General features: G+C 40.1%; 1 protein-coding gene across 1 annotated transcript in view; it reads right to left on the reverse strand.

The window, feature by feature from the left end:
- Window positions 1-22,035, reverse strand: part of TRIP11 (thyroid hormone receptor interactor 11) — a 68,351-nt gene that overhangs the window by 28,739 nt on the left and 17,577 nt on the right. The window contains exons 7-12 of the mRNA XM_077819278.1: window positions 20,886-21,251; window positions 19,197-19,237; window positions 17,166-17,372; window positions 6,863-9,895; window positions 4,974-5,114; window positions 2,886-3,079 (exon numbers count right to left, since the gene is read on the reverse strand). Coding sequence (XP_077675404.1) covers window positions 2,886-3,079; window positions 4,974-5,114; window positions 6,863-9,895; window positions 17,166-17,372; window positions 19,197-19,237; window positions 20,886-21,251 — 3,982 coding nt within the window. The remainder of the gene's footprint in view (window positions 1-2,885; window positions 3,080-4,973; window positions 5,115-6,862; window positions 9,896-17,165; window positions 17,373-19,196; window positions 19,238-20,885; window positions 21,252-22,035) is intronic.

Genomic DNA, 22,035 nt, shown 5'->3' on the forward strand with positions numbered 1-22,035 from the left:
GGAACCTCTTCCACTGCCCCTACCAAAAGGAGCTGCTCGTGAGAGCGGTCCCTGAAGGAGGACAGGGAAGAGGGGGTGGAAGGGCGGGAGGGCACAGAATTGGATGGAGTATCCCCTCTCTATTGTGCAGAGCACCCAGCGGTCCAAAGTGATATGGGACCATGCACGGTAGAAAGGGGATAGTTGGGATGAAAAGGTAAGGCGGGGTAGATCCAGCTCTTGATCTGTTATGCCGTCCTCTTGTGTGCCTTCAGAAGGCTTGTTTCTGGCCCACAGAAGGCTTGGTCTGGCCAGAGCCCTGGCCTGAGGACGGGTGCGGCCTCTTCCTGCCACTCCTATTCCTCCTCCAGGAACAGTCTTGTTGGTTTTGCTAGTAAAACCGCAGAGGAGGTTGTGGCCTGAAATGCCTATGTTGTGTATACCCAGGGACTTGATGGTAGCCCTTGAGTCTTTTAAACTGTCCAGTCTTCTGTCTTTTCAGAAAACAATGCCTGACCTTCAAAAGGGTAGTCTAGATGGTCTGTTGGACTTTGTGAGGTAGTCCAGAGGCGTGGAGCCATTGTACAGGCGGCTGCATCCGCGCCATAAAGAGCCGCCTGCAAGGAGGCCCTAGAAATGAGTTTGCCTTCGTCCATCAAGGCATTAAATTCAGATCGGAAGTCTGGTGGTAACAGCTTGGCAAACTTGGCCATCACTTCACAGGTATTAAAGGAATATCTACGAATGATGGCCTGTTGGTTTTCAATCAGGAGCTGCAAACTACCAGTGGGAGTATACTTGAATAAGTCAAGCTTTTTGGCCTCCCGGTTTTTAGGAGAGGGCCCCTGGAACCCTGGCACTCTTTGGTTCACAGCATCCACCACCAGAAAATCGGGTGGAGGGTGAGCATGCAAGTACTTGTACCTCTTTGAGAGAACAAAATAGCATCTTTCATTCCTCCCTGGTGTCGGGGGCAAGGAGGCCGGGGTCTGCCACAAAGTTTTCATGGGTTCACTTATAGTTTTAATAAGTGGCAGCACGATACGCAAAGGTCCAGAGGGGGTGAGGCTGTCCACCATGGGATCGGAATCCTCTACCACTTCCTCTGCCTGGATCCCCAGGCTCTGGGCCGCCCTGCGCAACAACTGTGGCAGGACCCTACTATCCTCCAAGGCTGGGGCCATTGACATGCCCACAATAGCCTCATCTGGGGAGGACGAAAACACAGCCCATGGCCCTGGTCATCGCTCGCGGTGCCAAGAGGGTCGCGGTATTTGTGGGGCTGGCGTGCCAAGGCTGCTGGTGACTAGCTCAAAGTGGCAGACGGTGGCGCAGGAGTCGTCGCCGGAGATGGACCTCGTGCCAGTTGCTGGAGAGGGGCAATGGATGCTGACACGATCAACACTGATCTGGATTTTGACGCCTGGTTCTGACCCTGGGCCTGACGGTAAGCCCAGGGAGTTCAAAAGGGCCACTGAGTTGGTGGTTTCCGTAGAGGTGGCCATGGTGACTGAGGAGGCTGGCGGTGTTGCCTAGATCTAGACCTCCTGCCGCTGGACCTATCCGAACGATAGGATTCCACCTTGGACTCCGAGGTCTCCAAAAAAGACGACCATGGAGGAGCGGTACTGAGTAATGCTGAAGAGCAGTGCTGAGCCTCTGGGGACTGATACGGTTCCCCCATGTGGGCGGCCAGTGCCAGGGAAGGCGTACCAGAGATGGGGAGCGGCGTGACATCATCGCTGGCTTTCCCCTAGATGGAATAGGCGGACTGGCTACCAGCGGTGCCTTGTCCCTCCTTGGAGAAGACGGAGCCATCAGGCGAATAAGGTCCTGTGCCAGATCAAAAGTCTCCGGAGTGGAGGGGAGTTGAATGTCCCGGCCATGACGGTCTGGAGAGCGGTAGTGGGATGGACTTGACTGGACCCCTTTTGGTGCAGGAATTGACGAGCCCTTGGGAGCTGCCAGGCCCGAAGTAGGCTGGGTGGGCTGAGGTCTCCCTGCTGCTGTCTCTTTAGGCTTAGGAGGGGAAGAGAGCCCTCCCTCCTGCCTCTGTCTTCTGGGGCACCGGGGATACAGATCAGCACGTACCAGAAGTCTTATGTTCAGTGACGTGTCAGTGCTGGGAGTCCTTAGTCTCCTTTCTAGGAACTGACTCATGCGCCATCGGCGCTGTTGCGCTGCACACGGAGGCAGCGGTGCTTGGCATGGGCTCCGCCAACCCAGGGTTGGATTGCAGGCGGAGGGCTGCCTCCATGAGAATAAGTCTGAGTCTCTGCTTGCAATCCTTAAGGGTCCTCAGCTGAAACCCTTTACAAATGCGGCACTTGTCTTTTTGGTGACTCTCGCCAAGGCACTTCAAACAAGAAGCGTGTGGGTCACTTTTTCGCATCAACTTTCCGCAAACTTAACAGAGTTTGAACCCCCGGCAACCAAGGCATGCCCCAGTGGCAGGGGAGAAGTGGGGATGGGGGGCAGAGAGGCCCCACAATGAAAACTTAACCTATTAACGCTGCTGCTGCTGCAGCTACTACTACTAACTTAAGACGAAAACTATTAACTATAAGCAAAATACAATGGGACACTGCTAAAGGCGCTTGCAGAAGCTAGCCGTCACTGGCAGGAAGAAGGAACTGGGGGGGTGGTGAGTCGGCAGGGCCCAGGCCAACCCTACAGATGCTGCTAGGGAAAAAAATCTTCCAGCTGTCATGTACGCAGCGCGCATACACCTGATTGGAATGGACGTGAACAAGCACTTGAAGAATATCAATATTCCATGTCTTGATTTTACTAAGTGCTTAGCACATCTACACTCTTTAAAGCTAATAAAAAAATCACATCACCATCACTCTAGAATACTACAACTACTCAATGAAATGCTAATGCTGGATGGAGGCAAATATTACCTGGCATGTTCCACTGCAGTAGAAGAGGATACTAGTTTTTCCTCCAAAACCATGACCTTCTTTCTTAGCTTGGTCTCTCGGTCCTCCGCAGCTAAAGCTTCCTGTGTATAGGAGTCCTCCATTTCTAAGAGGTGATTGCGCAACCTCTCCAGTTCCTGGTTTAGACGCTGCTCCTTATCACGTAAATGCTGCACCTGGGTAAATATATTTTACGTTCAATGACTCATACTTCTTTGCGCATGATACCATAAGCAAATCAAATTATTTCCTTTGATTTACATTTAGGGCTGTCAAAGGATTAAAAAATAATCGCAATTAACAGTGAGATAAAAAAATAGTCATGATTAGTCGCAGTTTTGATCACACTGTTAAACAACAGAACACCCATTTAAATTATAAATATGTTTGGATGTTTTTCTACATTTTCAAATATAGTGATTTCAATTACAATACAGAATACAAACTGTACAGTGCTCACTTTATATTATTTTTTATTATAAATATCTGCATTGTGAAAAAAAAAATAGTATTTTTCAATTCACCTGTAGTGCAATCTCTTATTGTGAAAGTGCAATGTACACATGTAGAATTTTTTTTTTATGTAACTGCACTCAAAAACAAAACAATATAAATCTTTAGAGCCTACAAGTCCACTCAGTCCTACTTTTTGTTCAGCCAATTGCTAAGACGAACAAGTTTGTTTACATTTATGGGAGATAATGCTGCCCGCTTCTTATTTATAATGTCACCCGAAAGTGAGAACAGGCGGTTCTGCTTCATAACGAGCCAAAGCAGTGCGGACCAATGCACCTTCGTTTTCATCATCAGAGTCAGACGCCACCACAGAAGGCCGATTTTCATTTTTGGTGATTCGGGTTCTGTAGTTTCCACATCAGAGCATTGCTCTTTTAAGACTTCTGGCAGCATGTTCCCCACCTTGTCCCTTTCAGATTTTGGAAGGCACTTCAGATTCTTAAACTTTGGGTCAAGTGCTGTAGCTATCTTTAGAAATCTCATATTGGTATTTTCTTTGCATTTTGTCAAGTCTGCAGTGAAAGTGTTCTTAAAATCGAACAACATATGTTGGGTCATCATCCAAAACTGCCAGAATGTGAAATATATGGTGGAATGCGATACCACAGAGCAGGAGACAAAATTCTCCCCCAAGGTGTTCAGTCATAAATTTAACGAACGCATTCTTTTTTCAATAAGCGTTATCAGCATGAAAGCAGGGCCTCTGGAGTGATGATTGAAACACGAAGGGGAACACAAATGTTTAGCATATCTGGCACATAAATACTTTGCAAGTCGGCTAAAACAGTGCCATGCGAACGTCTGTTCTCATTTTCAGGTGACACTGTAAGTAAGAAGCAGGCAGAATTATCTCCTGTAATGTAAACAAACTTGTCTGCCTTAGCAATTAGCTGAACAAGTAGGAGGACTGAGTGGACTTGTAGGCTCTAAAGTTTTACATTGTTTTGTTTTTGAGTGCAGTTACTTAAAAAAAATTCTACATTTGTACGTTGCACTTTCACGATAAAGAGATTGCCCTACAGTACCTGAATGAGGTAAACTGAAAAATACTATCTTTTGGGGTTTTTTTTAAGAGAGCAAATATTTGTAATCAAAAATATTAATATAAAGTGAGCACTGTACACTTTGTATTCTGTGTTGTAATTGAAATCAGTGTATTTGAAAATGTTGAAATACTTCCAAAATATTTATAATGAATTTAAATTGGTATTCTATTATTGTTTAACAGTATGATTAATACGGCTCTTAATCACGACTTTTTAAAATTTAGTTAATTTGTTTTCATAGAAACATAGAATATCAGGGTTGGAAGGGACCTTAGGAGGTCATCTAGTCCAATCCCCTGGTCAAAGCAGGACCAATCCCCAACTGGGATTTTGTGTTAATCACTTGAGTTAAGTTCAATTAATGGACAGCCCTAATTATATTGCATAGATATACATTTTAGATGCCTTTTTTGGTACTTATCGAAGATCATTCTTAAGGCAAGGTAAATTCTCTGATTTTTCTTATTCACTCACCCTTTTTGTGCTTTAGTCTTGTTTAATGTCATACCTCATTCTGTAGGGCACTGCTTTCCATTTGTTTCTGTTTGAGTGCTAACATGACTTGGTCTCTTTCTTGCTGAAAAGCAACAGCTTTTTCTTGCATTGACTTAACTTCATTTAACAGATGATTCAACTCCCCCATCTTGCCCTTTGGAAGAAGGACATACAATTAAAGAAAGGTTGGAAATGTATAAAAACTTGGAGGAATATATGCTTAAACAAGTCTATTATTACTATTTATTAGGCATTTCTGCACAAACATGCTAGACATTGTATAAAAGGAGGCACAGTTTCTGTCCCAAAGAACCTGCACTCCAAAAATAGATGAAATAGACAGACATATATGGAAGAAGAGAGTGCTTACTGCACAGAAGATCCTTTAAAGAAACAGTTGTCTGTTTTGCAATGATTTTATTGACATATTGTCTGATAGATTAAAAATGGTTTCTAAAGTCATCCTACACAAATACAATGTATTCACTAACTGCAGTAAAATAGATATCTAGCACCCTTCCATTTCAGACATGTGTACTTCAAAATTGCAATTCCCCTAAACACAATTTCTGAAGCTATACTTCCTGTTAAGATAGCTATTTCTAAGTAATGTGATTCGAATCTTCTTTAGGCATGTGGTTTATGTTATTATTTATGTTATTTGTTTATGATAGCTATATAAAAATAAACACATTCCAAAAGGTATAAAGTCAGATGAGTAGAAATGAAATAAAAAAACAAATAGTGGCTACTAATGTTTTTAGGCACACTATGAACTTTCAGTAATAAAAATAAAATGATTATGTAAAAAATGGAATCTTCCATCTACAGAGATCTGCTCTCTGCATGTATTCAAAATCATATCAGTTGACTTTAATAGAAACACTAGAAACTTCTTTTTATTTAGTTACTACTCTTATTAGCTCTGCACATCCAACATAGCTAAGAGAGAGCTATACTATCTCGTGCAACATCAAACAAGTTGTTTCCTAAGTTCCCGTCAGTTATATTTGTGAAACCCCATTGAAAACATTTGGGTTGCACTGGTGACACCAAGAGGCCTAATTTAGTCTGCATGACTTTTATTACTGAGGATTATGCAAGAAATGGAAAGAAACAAGTTTGACTCGTAAGAGCCCAGGCTGAGTTTGCAGGGCTGGCCTTTAAAAAAAAAAAACACATTTTTTTATTTGTAACTGTATTTGATATGGAAGTGATCAAGAGTAAACATGAAACCCCACAATGACATTTTATAATTTTTACATAACCAATCTATTTTAAAATCACTGAAGTGCCTTATCATTGCAATTTCATAGTATTTAGTTACAATAGTACAGAGTAAGAAACTTGGACTGGCAGAGTACTTCACAGGTATCTGAAGATGTCATGGATTAAAAAAAACACACACACACACACACACAAAATTTTAACTGCCATTAACACTATGCCATAAAGATTAAATTACTTTTTATGAAATTCAAATACATTTTTAAAATCTATGAAAATGTTCTTTTTCAGAGAAATGGTGCTCTACATTCTATTTGGTAGATACAAAATGCTCTAACTGATGCCAAATATATTATCGTAACTAAACTATGTCAGGTCACTTTGCAGTGGTTTATTTAAACATTACTCTTATTAACAGTAATACTTATAACCTTTGAAGACAAATATAGGTTTCTAAGAGATCCTGAACAGAACAGAATCTTGCAGTAAGATCACTCAAAACTTTGAAATTCATTCACTTCTGCAAAGTTTCATTCAGTAAATGAGAAGCTGCTTTCAGGCAAATACCTTCAGATTATATTTGTGAGAATTCCATCACATGTATGATTTTAAAAGTTTGTACTTTCTCCCTTAAATATTTATAACTAATAGAACAAATAAAAATTCCTCACATACCTGTTCTTTTTCCTTCAATAGTTTTTCAAAGGCAAGAGCTTTTTCTTTCATTGAGTGGGATTCAAATTCTCTTTCTTTCAGCATCATTGAAAACTGCATGTTAGTCTCTTGTAATGCCCGGAATTCGGTTTCTTTCTCCCTGCACCTTGCTACTATTTCTTCATTTTCTTCTTTCAGCTTACAGATGTCCATTTCTAAAATTAGATTTCTTTCTTTAAGATTAGTGACAGCTTGTTTTAAAAGCTCATTTTCATTTTCTTTGTTACTGAGATTTTCACTTACAGAAAGTAACTGATCACTTTTAGATTTAATCAAGAGGTCTTTTTCCCTAAGTGACTTCTGGAAAACATCACATTTTCCCTTTATCTGCTTCATCTCTGGATCAGTGTCCTTTTGTCCCTTTCTTTCTAACTCCGATGTTGCAGCCATAGAATCAGACAATCTTTGATTATTTTCCTTAAGAGTTCTGATAGTCACATCTTTTTCTTGTAGCATATTTTTAAGCTGCTCCAATTCCTGTTGAAGGAGTTTGGACGCATCACTGACTATTTCAGGAGGAGTACTGCTTGGAATATCTGATGCTTGTGAAACTGAAGAAGCCATCAGCAGCGGTGGTGCTACCATATCAAGTTTTCCCAGAAGAAGATCCTTGGTATTATGAAGCTGTCCTATTCTATGCTGAACTTGTGCTAACTCCTGACTAAAACTTTTCATTTTTTTCTCATTCTGCTCATAACTCTGGATCAAGCCATTATAATCCATCTGTAATTTAGAATTGTTATCACTGTCAACTGAAATTTGTGCCTGAAGCTTGTGTAGCTCCTCCTGGAGATGAGCTGACTCATGCTGCATGTTCTGGACTGTAGTCATTACTTGTTGCTTCCACTCTTCCATCTTCTTTACTTGTTGCTTTAATTTATCACGCTCTTGTAAAAGCTCCTCAAACTGATTACTGTTAACACCTCCTGACCCACTGTCAGTACCTATGTTGGATGTCTGTAGGACAGTCAATAAGGTTTGGCATTTTTGACTCAAGGCATCTATTTCAATATCTTTCTCTCGAATGATACGGGACAAATTCTGAACAGTCTCTCTAAACATATCTTGGCTGTTACTTTCAAACCGATTAGATAATTTTTGGTTCTCTTCTTGTAACTTCATCAGAGCTGCTTCCTTAGTTGCTACCATATCCATGATTTTATGGTACTCTGTTTTTAACTGACTGTTTTCTCTAGTTTTTTCACTCAAAACTGCCAGCACCTGTTCTCTTTCCATGGCATAGGCTTGAAGTTGCTGTTGAAGGTACAGAACATCCTGTCTATATGATGAAGAGGAAATACTTGCATGGAGAGCTTGTATCTCTAAGTCTTTCTCTTGGATGATCTGAGTGAGTTTACCAACTTGATCTTTAGACAAGTGATCAATTTGTTGAGTTAAAAAGACATTCTTTTCATTCAGAAGCTTAATCTCCCTCTCTCTCTCTTTGATACCTTTTACTAGTCTTTCAATTTCAGACTTAGACAAGTCGTGTTTTTCATTACCATTTTCTCCATTCAGCGACTGGGCTTTGGTTTCTTGAAAGAGATCAGAGGAGTCTGTCTGAAAGACGTGCCTCTCATTGTGCAACTGAGTTTTTATTTGTTCAATTGTCCTCTGCAAACTTTTAATTTCCTCATCTTTCTCCAAGAAAAGCTTTTCATGTGTGACATTCATTTGCTCATACTGAAATTTAGACTCACCTATTTCCCTTTTATGCTCCTGCAAAGACTGTTGAAGTTGCACAGTCTTCTGACTCTGATCTTCAATTGTTTTTTTGTGAAGTTTTATTTCCTCTTCAAGATTATTCTTTATTACGTGTAACTGTGTTATCTCAGTTTCAAGTTCAGTAATAATATCTAGTGTTTTAGGCTCAGCCACAGGTGGAGATCTGCTTTGCTGGTCCTTTAGTCTTTCAATCTCTTCTTTCAGATGATTGTTTTCTTCTTTCATGGCTGCAAGACTTTTGTCCTTTTCTTCTAAATTTTGTCTTAAAATCTCATGCTTTTTGGAATCCTTAACATATTCCTCAAGTTCCTGTTGCAACTCTAGAGCTCTATTTTTAAATTTTTCAACAAACACCTCTTTCTCTTTTATGAGTTCTGTCAACTGCTTTTGTCCTCCTAAGCTAGTTGTCAACATCTCTTTAGTTTCTTCATGGTCCGCTTCCATCTGCTCAATGTTCCTTTTGAGTTCTGCTATCTCAAAGTCCCTTTCTTGATTGCATTTCACTAGACACTCATGTTCAAGCTGTAATGCAGTGGTGTTCATGTTACGTGCATTTGACAGGTCCTCAGTGGTTTGTTCATATTTTTTTGCTTGTTCCAACAGCTGCGTTTTGGTCTGGCTTAATTCAGTTTCCAACTGTCCTTTTTCCATTTTCAAAGCCTCCAACATAGTATCTTTTTCCAGGGAAACCTTATTTTTCTCAGCAAAGGCTTCATGCAACTGCTGTTTTAGTTCTTCACAGACTGTCAGCAGCTTTCCATTTTCTATTTTAAGATCACAAACTGATTTCTCCAAATTTTGATTTAGTTGTTTATTTTCTGAAATATGTTCATTTAGTTTTGCAATTTCTGCTTCTCTTTCTTTAAGTGAAAGATCTTGATAGTTACTGTTAGATTCTTGATTCATTATCTTTGTTAACTCGTTCTGGGAAACAGAAAGTTCCTCCTCTTTTTGTTTCAGACTTTGCTTCAATTCTGCAATTTCCTTTTTATTATTCAAGTTACAATCTTGGGATTTCTTTAGTTGTTCTTGTAAATCCTTAATGTTATGCTGAAGCTGCTGATTACTCATATGCAAATCATTAAGTGCAAATGTACAGTGGTTCATTTTTAATTTCTGGGTTTCTAGTTCCTTACTCATTTCCATCTTCTCAACTTCTACTTCAGACACTTTCCTTCTTTCAAAATTTATGTCAAGTTTCAGCTGGTTGATGGTACTATCAGGTTCTGTATGCTGTTTTGATAGCTGCTCTTTCAGGGTAATCATATGCTAAAACAAACAGAAACAAGCATTCATCAGGATAAAAACAGAGCTTTCATTCATTTAATCATCTGGATAACAAAAGAATGTAAAGGATTTTTTTTTTTTTTAAGGAGTTGACTGAGCAGTCATTTTCAAATTATTAAAAATATATTCCATCAAACCTACAGAATCACTCTCCAAAACAATAAGTTAAATGTAAAAGTCAAAAATGTCCAGGATTTCTCAGGATAATTAAATTGGCATAAATAAACATCCATTTTAGCTGTGAACTAATATTTTGAGCTATTATTTAAAACTAGTGAGGCATTAAATCAAGTCACAAGTAAGTAAATGTGATTAATGTTCATTCACACGAATACATAAATATGAATTAACATACAGTCTGTAACACATGCAAGAAGTGTTTATATTTGAATTGCACAAAACTTGATAAATTGATATAGCATGCCTGCCTAATATAGACCATATCAGAATATTTGGGACTCAAACAGAGGTTAATCATGTTATTAGAAACTATAGGAATATTTCTTCCATTTCAAAAGCCTATGGAAAATATGGAACATTTAAAACTACTGTATTTTAAAATCATGGTCAAAACACAATGACATTAGCACACAACAGCAACGACAAATTTATTGAATATTCACTTTTCAATAGACAGCTCTGTTTCAGAACACTTTTATGTTAAAAAAATCCAATAATTAACAAAACATACTGTCCTTTTATGGACTTGCTTGAGTGCCCCTAAGAGGGGTCAGTGCTTCCCAAAAGCAGACTGCATAAGGTTTTCAGATATACCGTAATAATTCTATCAAACCACTGGACTTCAAGTGATGTTCTGGAAGGAAATAGCATATTACATTTAAAAGAGAACACATTTTGGTCTACAAGATAGCTTAAGCCATGAAGTCTTAACATCAAAGAAACCCCAGGTGTATATAAGATTTGGTTAAGACAAAGAAAAACTTTTTTCAACTAGGTCAAATGAACATTTGGAACTTTAAAATTCTTAACACAGCAGTAACAACACAATTGAAAATTTGACAGACAGCTCATTTATTATAGGCCGCACAGTGATGCACACCGTTAAGTTGCCCGACACCTTCCATGGTAAGACTTTGTTTTCAATTAATTTTGCCAAACCAACCATTTAGGCTGAAATTTCCCATGCCAAGTGCCCAAGGCTGATGTTTTGGGGACAGTTCCAATTAAAATGCTTCAGCCATTTTTGAGAATGAGATTAGTGAAACACACACTTTTGCCCGCATTAAAAAACTCCTTCCAATAGTTTCAATTAGCATCTCTAGCACCTCCATACGTTGGAGCAGGGACTTGAAATTTTGTAGTGGGGGAATGGGACGGGTGGGGGGGGAGGGGGAGGAGGAGGAGGAGTCTCTCCCACTAACACTAGTGATGTGCTTTTGTTGTCCCTGAGAAAATTCATCCAAATTTGGCAAAGTTCTAATCCTTTGGGGAAAAAAGTCTGTTTGCACATGCTCAGTAGAGACACACTACAGTTTTTCAGCTTAATTCTCTGAAGATTTCATTTGCACTGAGCATGCTCCACTCCTCAAAGTGCTTATGTGCTGACTAGACTGCACATGAGCCATTCCCACAGCGTGCTGGAGCATGCACCATCTTCAGGGACTGAACAGGACCTTCACTGCAATTGCTCCTCCTGCCTGCCAGGAGCTGTTGTAGTAACAAGGACAGGAACTGAGAGCAACTCTTGATGCTCTCTCTGCGGACATGCAGGCAAAGTAGAAGAGAAAGAAGCTACTTGACTCAAATGAAGAATAAGGGTGAGGGTAAGGCAGGAATAGGAGCAGAAAGACAGGGGCAGAAGGGTCTATAACCGCTGGGACACACTCCCCAACAGGACCTAGAATTTAAACCATTATTCTTGAGCCTCAATATTCTTTTGCTGTTTAGCAAACAGCAGTGAAATCCACCTGACTGCATGTCTTCACTCCTCATCTAACAGCAGGTCCACAAGGAAGGTGACAGCGTTCCATTGCTACCAGTTACTCTGTTAGGTCATGTGGGAGAAGTCTATGTAACAAATCTAAAGATCCATGGCAGAGGTCTATGCTATGGATCTAAAGATCCCAATCCTACAGATAACCCACACGGGGGCCAACATGGTTCCATATAACTGAAAAAAAAAAATTCAAGCTTTTTAAAAACATAAGAAATTACATTTAAAAAAATATATGTAGAATTTAAATTTAAATTAATTTAAAAATTAAGAAAACACTGAGGTAGCAAAGTAAAAAGCCTATAAAGTGCTTGAATAAGGTTGCCCATTCAACCTTAATTCAGCCTCCTTGTGCAGATGTATTATTGGTCAAGCTTGAGCCATTTCTTTGTTTTGGTGTAATGCAATAACTTCTGACCATTGCATCCAATCAATTCCAAAAATTAAGGGAATATTCTAAGCATTAATGGACAGAACACTAAACATTTTGGTGAAAAATATGAAAACCTTCAGGGGAAAATGGGGGACACATTAAGCATCTGGCTTGCAGAGCTAACACCTCCAACCACCCTTGTAATTGTCTATAAATTGAAGAATTTATTTATCACACCCATTAACATATTCTAGCATAACAAACCCCCTCATCTGAGTTCTGCCAATCCCCCCAACGCTGCTGACACACTGAAAGGGAAAGAAGACTAAGAATGGTGGTGGGGAATGGAGGTGCACACAGACGGAGAAGGAGAATGATGGATCCTGGTACAGGGGCATGAAGAAATAGGGGCAGGCACAATCTCTGGCAGCAGAAAAAGGGGGACCTGGAAATGGGGGCATACAGAAGCCCTGGCATGGGAAGGAGGGAGAAATGGGGAGCACATAGATCCCTGACTGAGGGGGTAAAGGGAAGACCCTAATTTGGGGCCACACACAGCTCTTGGCATGAGGGGAAATGGAGGGGTCACAAAGAACCCCTAATGGGGGGGGGAAGAGAATGGGGAACCTTGGTACAGTTTGGAAGGAAGGTCCAGTGGTGCACATAGCCTCTTGCATGGGAGGGAGATTGAGGGACCCTGGTATGGGGGAAGAGGTAATGAGACAGCACACAGAGCCCCTGGAATGGGGAGTTACACAGAACACTTGGTGGAGGTGAGAATGGAGGGCAGAAAGCAAAGATCCTCTGGTACTGGGCTGTGTGTGTGCAGTGAGTCACTGAAGTAAAAGGGGAATAGAAGGGTGGCACACAAGAGGCTTGTTGGAGTGAATGCAAGGAGTCGCTGGTGTGTGCAATGATCACAGACAGGAGAAAGAATTTAATCAGAAAAATGTGAATGATGCTTGGGAATCCTTTAACAACACCTTACTAGATGTCCCAAAAGGCACAATCTCACAATCAAGGAAGAAGGCTGTGCTGTAAAAAATACGTGACAAATGGAAGAAAGGGAAAGTTGATACTAATGAATATAAATCAGAGTTAGGAACTGTAGAAAATTGATAAGGGAAGCCCATGGACAGAAGCAGAAATCTATGGCCCCGAGAATTAAGGATAATAAGATGGAGTTTTTAAAATATATTAGGAACAAAAAGAATCCTGACAATGGTATTGGCCCATTACTAGATGGAAATGGTAGAATTATCAATAATAATGCAGAAAAGGCAGAAGTGTTCAATAAATATAACTGTTCTATATTTGGGGAAAAAACAGATTATATAGTCTCATCATATGGTGAGAACACACTTTCCATTCCACTCAGATCTCTGGAGAACGTTAAACAGTAGCTACTAAAGTTAGACATCTTAAAATAAGCAGGTCCAGCCACCCTGTACTCAAGAGTTATAAAAGAACTGGCCGCTGAGCTCGCTGGACCATTAATGTTGCTTTTCAATTGGTCTTGGAATACTGGGGAAGTTCCGGAAGACTGAAAGCTAATGTGCCAATTTTTAAAAAGGGTAAATGAGATACGCAGTTAATTATAGGCCTGTCAGCCTGACATCAATTCTGGGAAGAGAATATAATGGCTCATTTGGGATGCAATTAATAAAGAACTAAAGAAAGGCAATGTAATTTAGGCAAATCAACATGGGTTTATAGAAAACAGATCCTGTCAAACAAACTTGATATCTGTTCTTGATGAAATTGTTATGGGGGGATCCCCTGTGAGTCCTTTCAGGCCTTAAGTAAAGCCCAAACCACTTCATGTCTCCTTTACCACCATCATATTTTATTTTGTTGTTACAGCAGCCTCTACCTTATAATTTACAAGCCCTAGGCCAGCTCCACCACTTGCTTCTGGAGAAGGGAATAGAGCTGGCAGCAGTCAACCCGGCCCAGCTGTGCTTTTCTTCTGGTTCTCAGCTCCCCCTTCCATGGCTTCCTTCCTCTCCAATTATAGGCTCCCAGATACTAGGGTTGCATCCCCCTCTAATTAGCCCTTCAGCTGTAGCTCTACTCAGCTGATTGACCCTTCTCAATCAATCTATATTGGTGGGGATTTGAGAGACCGGATGCTGAGTCAGCTCCTGATTCAGCTCACCCTTTTACAGAGATTACAAATTTGTTTGATAAATATAATAGTGCTGATGTAATATACTTCGACTTCTGTCAGGCCCTTGACTTGGCACCACACAACATTCCGATTAAAAAACTAGAATATCAAATTAACATGGCACTGATTAAATGGTTTAAAAACTGCTAACTGATGGGTCTCAAAATGGAACTGTAAACAGGGAATAGTCATCAAAGAGGTCTGTTCCCAGTGAGGTTCCTCTGGGGTTGTTATCTTGGCCCTATGCTATTTAACATGTTTATCAAATGACCTGGAAGAAAACATAAAATCATCACTGATAACGTTTGCAGATGACAAAAATTGGAGAAGTGGTAAATAATGAAGAGGAATAAAGAATGTAGGCCATATTTTACAGAACAGAGGACTCTATCCTGGAAGCAGTGACCCTGACAAAGATTTGGAAGTTGTGGTGGATATTCAGCTAAACGTGAGCTCCCAGTGAGATGCTGAGGTCAAAAGATCTAATGCAATCCTGAGATGCATAAACAGGGGAATCTCGAGTAGTAGTAGAGAAGTCATTTTATCAGTATATTTGGCTCTAGCACAGGGGTGGGCAAACTTTTTGGCCCGAGAGCCGCATCTGGCTGGGGAAATTGCATGCAGGGCCATGAATGTAGGGCTGGGGCAGGAGGTTGGGGTGCGGGAGGTGGGGCAGGGTGTGGTGTGCAGGAAGGAGCTCAGGGCAAGGGGTTGGTGTGCAGCAGGGATGCGGGGTGCCGGAGGGGGCTTAAGGTAGGGGGTGGGAGGTTCAGGGCAGGGGTTGGAGTGCACAAGGGGCTCAGGGCAGGGGTTTGGGGTGCAGGAAGTTTTTGAGGTGTGGGCTCCGGCCTGGCGCTGCTTACCTGGAGCGGCTCCGGGATGGCATCAGCATGCAGCCGGACTAAGGCAGGCTCTCTGCCTCCCCTGGCCCAGCCACGCTCCTGGAAGTGACCGGTACCATGTCCTTGTGGCCCCTGGAGGGGGGCAGAGGGCTCTACATGTTGCCCTCACCTGCGGGTACCTCCCCCAAAGCTCCCATTGGCTGCGGTTCCCCCTACAATAACCTTGTGACCTCCCTTCCCCACAAACTCCTTTTTGGGTCAGGACCCCTACAATTACAACACCATGAAATTTCAAATTTAAATAGCTGAAATTTATAATTTTTAAAATCCTATGACCGTGAAGTTGACCAAAATGGACCTTGAATTTGGTAGGGACCTAATTATTGTGGTATTGGCCATTTTCCTTCTGAAAAGTCAAGTAGTTAATCTGAAACAAATGTATTTCAAATACATTTTTAAAATCTTAATAGCAGTTAAAATAGTGACAAATATAAATCTATTAATATTTGATTTTGATTAAAAATAATCTGTGACCACTAAGTTTCACATATTTTGCTCAAAATCTGATTTTTTTAAAAAAAAAATTAAGATGTTATGCTACTACAAACTAATAAAATGTAAAGCTGATAAAAGGAAATACTTTTTATATAACACATTGTTAACATATGAACTCATTGTCACAAGTATTTATGGAGGTCAAGATTTTATTAGGATTATATAAACCTAAACATATCCTTGGGTACTGCAACATTCCTAAAAAGGGGAATAAACCCTCATGATAGAGGGCACATGATAACCACTACCTGACGGAAATTAGTAAGAAATTTCCATTGTGGATAGCGGGTATGTTATTCCATAATTGTCCGTCATAAATACAAAGGGAAGGGTAACAACCTTCCTGTATATGCGTACTATAAAATCCCTCTTGGACAGAGGCACAATATCCTTTTACCTGTAAAGGGTTAAGAAGCTCAGGTAACCTGGCTGGCACCTGACCAAAACGACCAATAAGGGGACAAGATACTTTCAAATGGGGGGGGAGGGGTGGTTGAGGGGAGGCTGTCTGTTCCGTGTGCTCGCCGGGGAGAGATCAAGAAAGCAAGTAATCCAACTTCATTAGAATTAGTAAGTACTAGCAAGGAAATGCGTTAGTTTACTTTTGTTTTGGTTTGTGATTTTCTCTGTGCTGAGAGGAAGGTGTATTCCTGGTTTTCTTTTTGTAACTTTAAAGTTTTTGCCCAGAGGGAAATCCTCTGTGTTTTAAATCTGATTATCCTGTGAGGTTAGCTTCCCTTCTAATTTTACAGAGGTGCTTCTTTTACTTTTTTTCTTTCTAATAAAGTTCTGTTTATTTTAAGAGCCTGACTGTTGTCTATTTTTCTCTATTGTCCTAAGACCCAGGGGTCTGGGTCTGTGATCACTTTGTAACCAATTGGTTAGGATATTATTCTCAAGCCTCCCCAGGAAAGGGGGTGTAAGGGCTTGGGGGGATATTTTGGGGGAACAGGAACTCCAAGTGGTCCTTTCCCTGATTCTTTTTTAAAATCACTTGGTGGTGGCAGTGTACCCTCCAAGGGCAAAGAATTTGTGCCTTGGGGAAGTTTTACCCTAAGCTGGTAGAAATAAACTTAGGGGGTCTTTCATGCGGGTCCCCACATCTGTACCCTAGAGTTCAGAGTGGGGAGGGAACCCTGACAGTCCACTACAGGATTTCTTGCATTTCCTTGAAGCATCTGGTATCAGCCACTGTCAGGAAGGAGGATGGACTAAATAAACCACTGGTCTTATCCAGTATGGCAGGAAGAGATTATTAGGAACCTAATAGGTCCTGATATCTGTGAGCAAAGATTAACATTACACACTGAATGTCTAAAAAGTAAAGAAGTCCATTAATTCTCAGCAATATTTGTTACCTGCATAGTTTCTTGATTCTGCTTGTCCAATTCTTCTAATTCTGCTGTTAGTGTTGCTCTTTCTATAATACTTTCTTTGAGTTCATGCTCTTTCCTTTCCAATTCCTGCCTTAACTGATTTAATTCCAAGTTCTGGTCTTCAATAGATGCAGATGTAATATCCTCATCTTTATGTTGTAAATTTGCCAGTTTCTTCTGAAGTTCTTCCTTATATTGGACATAAATTGGATTTTATATTATTATTCAAGTTTTTAAACACTGTTTTAAAAACAGGCTTTATATTTAGTCAACCAGAGCATTTTAAGTGGATAACTAAGTGGAGTTAGTTCTTTTAAGTTCCTCTTTTGTTTAGCTACCACGTTGGCTTTTGCAGTATAGCTTAGTTACTCTACATTTGACCCTTCTATCCACTTTCTCAGCATTGAGGAACCTGAACCATCGGACTCATCTAGCATGCCAGAGACAAGGTTGATCCTTGGTCTCCTATCACCAGGTCCCCAAGGAAGGGTGTGAGTAACTTTTGTAAGGAATGATACCACAGGTACCCATAGAACTATATTATTTCTTTCTGATTCTATGGTTTGGAGCTTTTAGGACTTTTTCCTTGATTTTAATAAAAATCTCTAAAGCAGGGCTAGGCAACCTATGGCACGCGTGCCAAAGGCAGCATGCGAGCTGATTTTCAGTGGCACTCTCACTGACCAGGTCCTGACCATCAGTCCTGGGGGCTCCGCTGCCGGCCTGGGGTACTGTCTGCAGGCCCTCTGCCAGCTGGGGTTCTGTCTGCTGGACCCGCTCAGCCCACTGCCAGCCCCGGGTTCAGGCCACCAGTCCGGGGGGCGGGGTGGGGGGGGAGGAGGGAGGTGTCATGATTCTTAGTAAGGCTTTTGATGCTGTCTCACATGACCTTCTCAGAGAACTACAGCCTACACGAATCTACTATAAGATGGGTGCACAATTGGCTGGAAAACTGTACTTAGATTAATTATCAATGGTTCACTATCAAGCTGGAAGGGCATAATGAGTGGGGTCCCACAGGAATCTGTCCTGGGTCCGTTTCTATTCAATATCTTCATAAATGATTTGGATAATGGACACAGAGAATACACTAAAAGTTTACGCACGACATCAAGCTGGAGAGGGTTGTGAGCAATTTGGAGGACAGGATTAAATTCAAAATGATCTTGACATACTGAAGAAATAATTTGAATTAAATAGGATGAAATTCAATGAGGACAAATGCAAACAGCACAACCACAAAATGAGAAATGACCACCTTCAGAAGAACTGCAGAAAAGGATCTGGGGGTCATAGTGGACCACAAACGAAATACGGGTCAGCAATGTAATACTGTTGCAAAAAAAGCGAACAACATTCTGGGTTGTATTAGTAGAATAGTTGTAAGCAAGATGAAAAGCAATTCTTCCACTCTGCTCAGCACTGAGAAGGTCTGAACTGGAGTATTGTGTCCAGTTCTGGGCACCATACTTCGGGAAAGAGGTGGACAAATTGGAGAAAGTCCAGAGGAGAGCAACAAAAATGATTAAAGGTCTAGGAAACATGACCTGTAAGGAAAGATTAAAAAAAAAAAATGGCTTTGTTTAGTCTGGAGAAGAGAAGACTGAGGGGAAACATAACAGACTTCAAGTACATAAAAAGTTGTTATGAAGAGGAGGGTGATAAATTGTTCTCTTAGGCACTGAGGAAAGGACAAGAAGTAATGGGCTTAAGTTGCAGCAAGGGAGATTTAGGTTAGGAAGTTTTCCCTAATGTCTAACTGTAAGGATACCTAAGCCTGGAACAAATTACCTAGAGAGACTGTGGAATCTCCATCGTTGGAGGTTTTTAACAACAGGTTAGACAACGCCTGTCAGAGATGTTCTAGATAATACTTCGATCTATGGCAGTGCAGGGGACTGGACTAGATGACCTGTCAAGGTCCCTTCCAGTCCTACATTTGCATGATTCTATGATTCACTTAGTTCTTACTATTATGACTTCAGCATTGGTATCATTTCGAAATCAGCTTACCTGATTTAAGGTATTAAGTCTCATTATTTCTTTTTCTGCATCTGTAAAAACAGCAACAAAATTAAATTATTTATGTTGACAACCAGAAGATTAAGTCATTTAAATTGCTATACAGATTAAGTAGAAAAATCTTAGGTAACTAAAACCAAATTAACGTCTCCAAGCAGTAAACTGCTATATTCCATCAGCATGCTCCAATCAGTGGGAAAAAACCCATAATGTAAAAACACAACAGTATGATCCAGTTTTCATCTCTTCGCAGCTAGATTCAGGCCAAGATGTTAGAACACAAGTGAAGTTCAGACACAGTCCATCAGTAGTTACTGAAATTTAGGTCTGAATGACTAAGTACTTAAGACTTTTATAAAACACCAAAGAAAATATTCAAAATGAAACAACTAAATATTTTACCACAACACAGACACTGCCTATAAATCACAAATACAACATTTTATTTTTGTGAATTACACTCCTATAACACCAAAAACCAATTTGTTATAATGGAAAAATATTCATTTAAATGTAACTCTTACTACTGAGTTTCTATAATGGCTACAAGCAAAAGCATATGCTTCTGTTACTTAAAAGTGGTCATTACTGTGAGAAACTCATGGCTAACAGTCTCGTTTTGAAAGCAATTCCCTCACAAGAAACCCCAAAAAGCCCTATGTAGAAAAAGTTTAGGGGGCAAGAAGCATTATGAGGTTCCCCTCAGTCTCTTCTGGACTCCGCAGTCAGGGAAACTACTGCAGAGGCTCCCTGGCTGGACCATCATGTTGCCAGGACTTCCCAGACTGAATGCCCTGGAAGCCCCTGAATGGTAGCTTCTCTAAAATGGATAGGGCTCAGACAGTATTAATTCTTGAGCAGATCTACTTTGGGGAGCTGCAGCCCTCCCCCCCACACTCTGTGAGAAGATCTCTGGACCTGCAGAGAACTATCTGTGGGTTCTGTGGGAAAAAGCAAATAATACTGCAGATGGGGAAATGCATATTCAGAGGGCCTCTGTGTTCAGATATCTACAGTTTTCCATACCTAGCCCAGGATTTGCTGCGGGCAATAGAAGTAAAACAAGACAAAGTGTCAGAGCAAGACAGCAAATGGATCCGAAGCAGGATAGTAAAAGAAATCAAGTCCAGATTGATAAGGGAAGGCAAACCAAGCAAACAGGAAAGGTCATTTTTTAATATGTCATGCCATAATTTTAAATTGTTCAGCTGTCATCTTTAGCTTCTCTTCTTTCCAGTGTAACTAATCTTAGTATTTTCAACAACATTTTAAGACCAGCCATATTTCTAACATTTGTCAGCCTCTCTCTACACGTTTTAATCTTAGCTATATCTTTAGAGTGATGCAAACAATTTTAGAAAACATCATCATAAAACTGGCATTATTATTTTAGTCTTTCAGCAAAACAGCTAGGTTTAGTCTTTCAGCCAGGTTCTAGGCAGGCATCTTCACTAAGCTATCCAGAGACTTCTACCTCACTATCAGAGTAGTGCCAAGGTAGTCCTTTCAGATCTTGTTTTACTTGATCATTTCAGGGGTAAACCCTTTTCTAAGATGGCTCTATTCATAGTAATCACAATCTCATATTTATTCATACTACTTTTCCTAAAATGGCTTCTCTCTATTTTTAAATGTGTAAAATCTTTTGGATAGGATCTGAAAATCTCAATTGCTTCATACCCAACAGTGCTTGTTGTAGTCTGAGCACTTCTTCCTCTGATGAGGTCATCAGTGGGAGTTTTTTCCCCTCTTCTTTCAGAATGGTCTCCTGTTCTGCAACATAATTTTGAAGCTTAATAACCTCAGATTTCAGTCTTTCATATTCTTGTGTTATTTGGCTGTTTTCCACCTTTACCAGTTCTCTTTCGTTCAGCAGGATTTTGTTCTCATTTTCTACAGAAGATAATTTCTGATTTAAATTTTTTACTTTATCCTCCAGTTCCTTCATAGTCTGCGTGTCCTCTGGTTTTTCAGATTGTAGGATTTGAATGTTCTTTTGCAGGTCACTAATTTTAGAATGATCACTGATTTCAATGCCTGCACCACCTGAAAAGCACAAGAGATTGGTTACGAGTCTAAATTCAAAGTCAGCATTATAGAATTTTCTCCTGGAACAGCTACCAACTAAGAATTTTTATTCTTGAAAGGTTGGCAATGTTAAACAATAACTTTAGTGAAATGGGGGCACTCACTTCATCTATAGAAAGCAAGAGAGACATTTAGAAGAACAAATGTTTGAAGTATATAAAAATATGTGATTTGCTTTAGAAGAGATACACCTCACAGCTCCTTATACTGATAATTATAAAATGGAAATTTTGAAACACGTGAAGTGAGGCAGATACGGTTCTAATCACCAATAGTTAAAAAACTGACTAAAAGGGAAAAATAATCAAAAAACTTAACATGAGTATCAAAAATAAAGTTGTCTAGTCAGTCCTTCATACGTTCCTAAAACTATTTGACCAAAATACTGTTAGCCTACCAGGTTCATCTCAGATCAAAGGACATGAGGTTTTGTGGTTTGTTGTTTTAATGTAACAGTTAATGAACTGTTGTCACAGGTTATAATAATTTGCATATTTCACATGTATTCATTTTAGTCCATATTTAAATTCTCAGGATTGTGGCTGGAAATTGGTAATCAATACAAACATATTAGATTTATTTTAAGTTCCTACAAGAATTAAAGAATGTTTTCATGACAATCATATATTCTATAGATGAACACAAATTCTCATTTTATTTGGTTTTGCCATTTTATACATAAATCCTTATATTTATAATTCAATGTACAGTAAACAGCATTACTTTTCCTTTAAAGGTTTAA

The sequence above is a fragment of the Eretmochelys imbricata genome, chromosome 6 (assembly GCF_965152235.1).
Source record: "Eretmochelys imbricata isolate rEreImb1 chromosome 6, rEreImb1.hap1, whole genome shotgun sequence".
NCBI lineage: Eukaryota > Metazoa > Chordata > Testudines > Cheloniidae > Eretmochelys > Eretmochelys imbricata.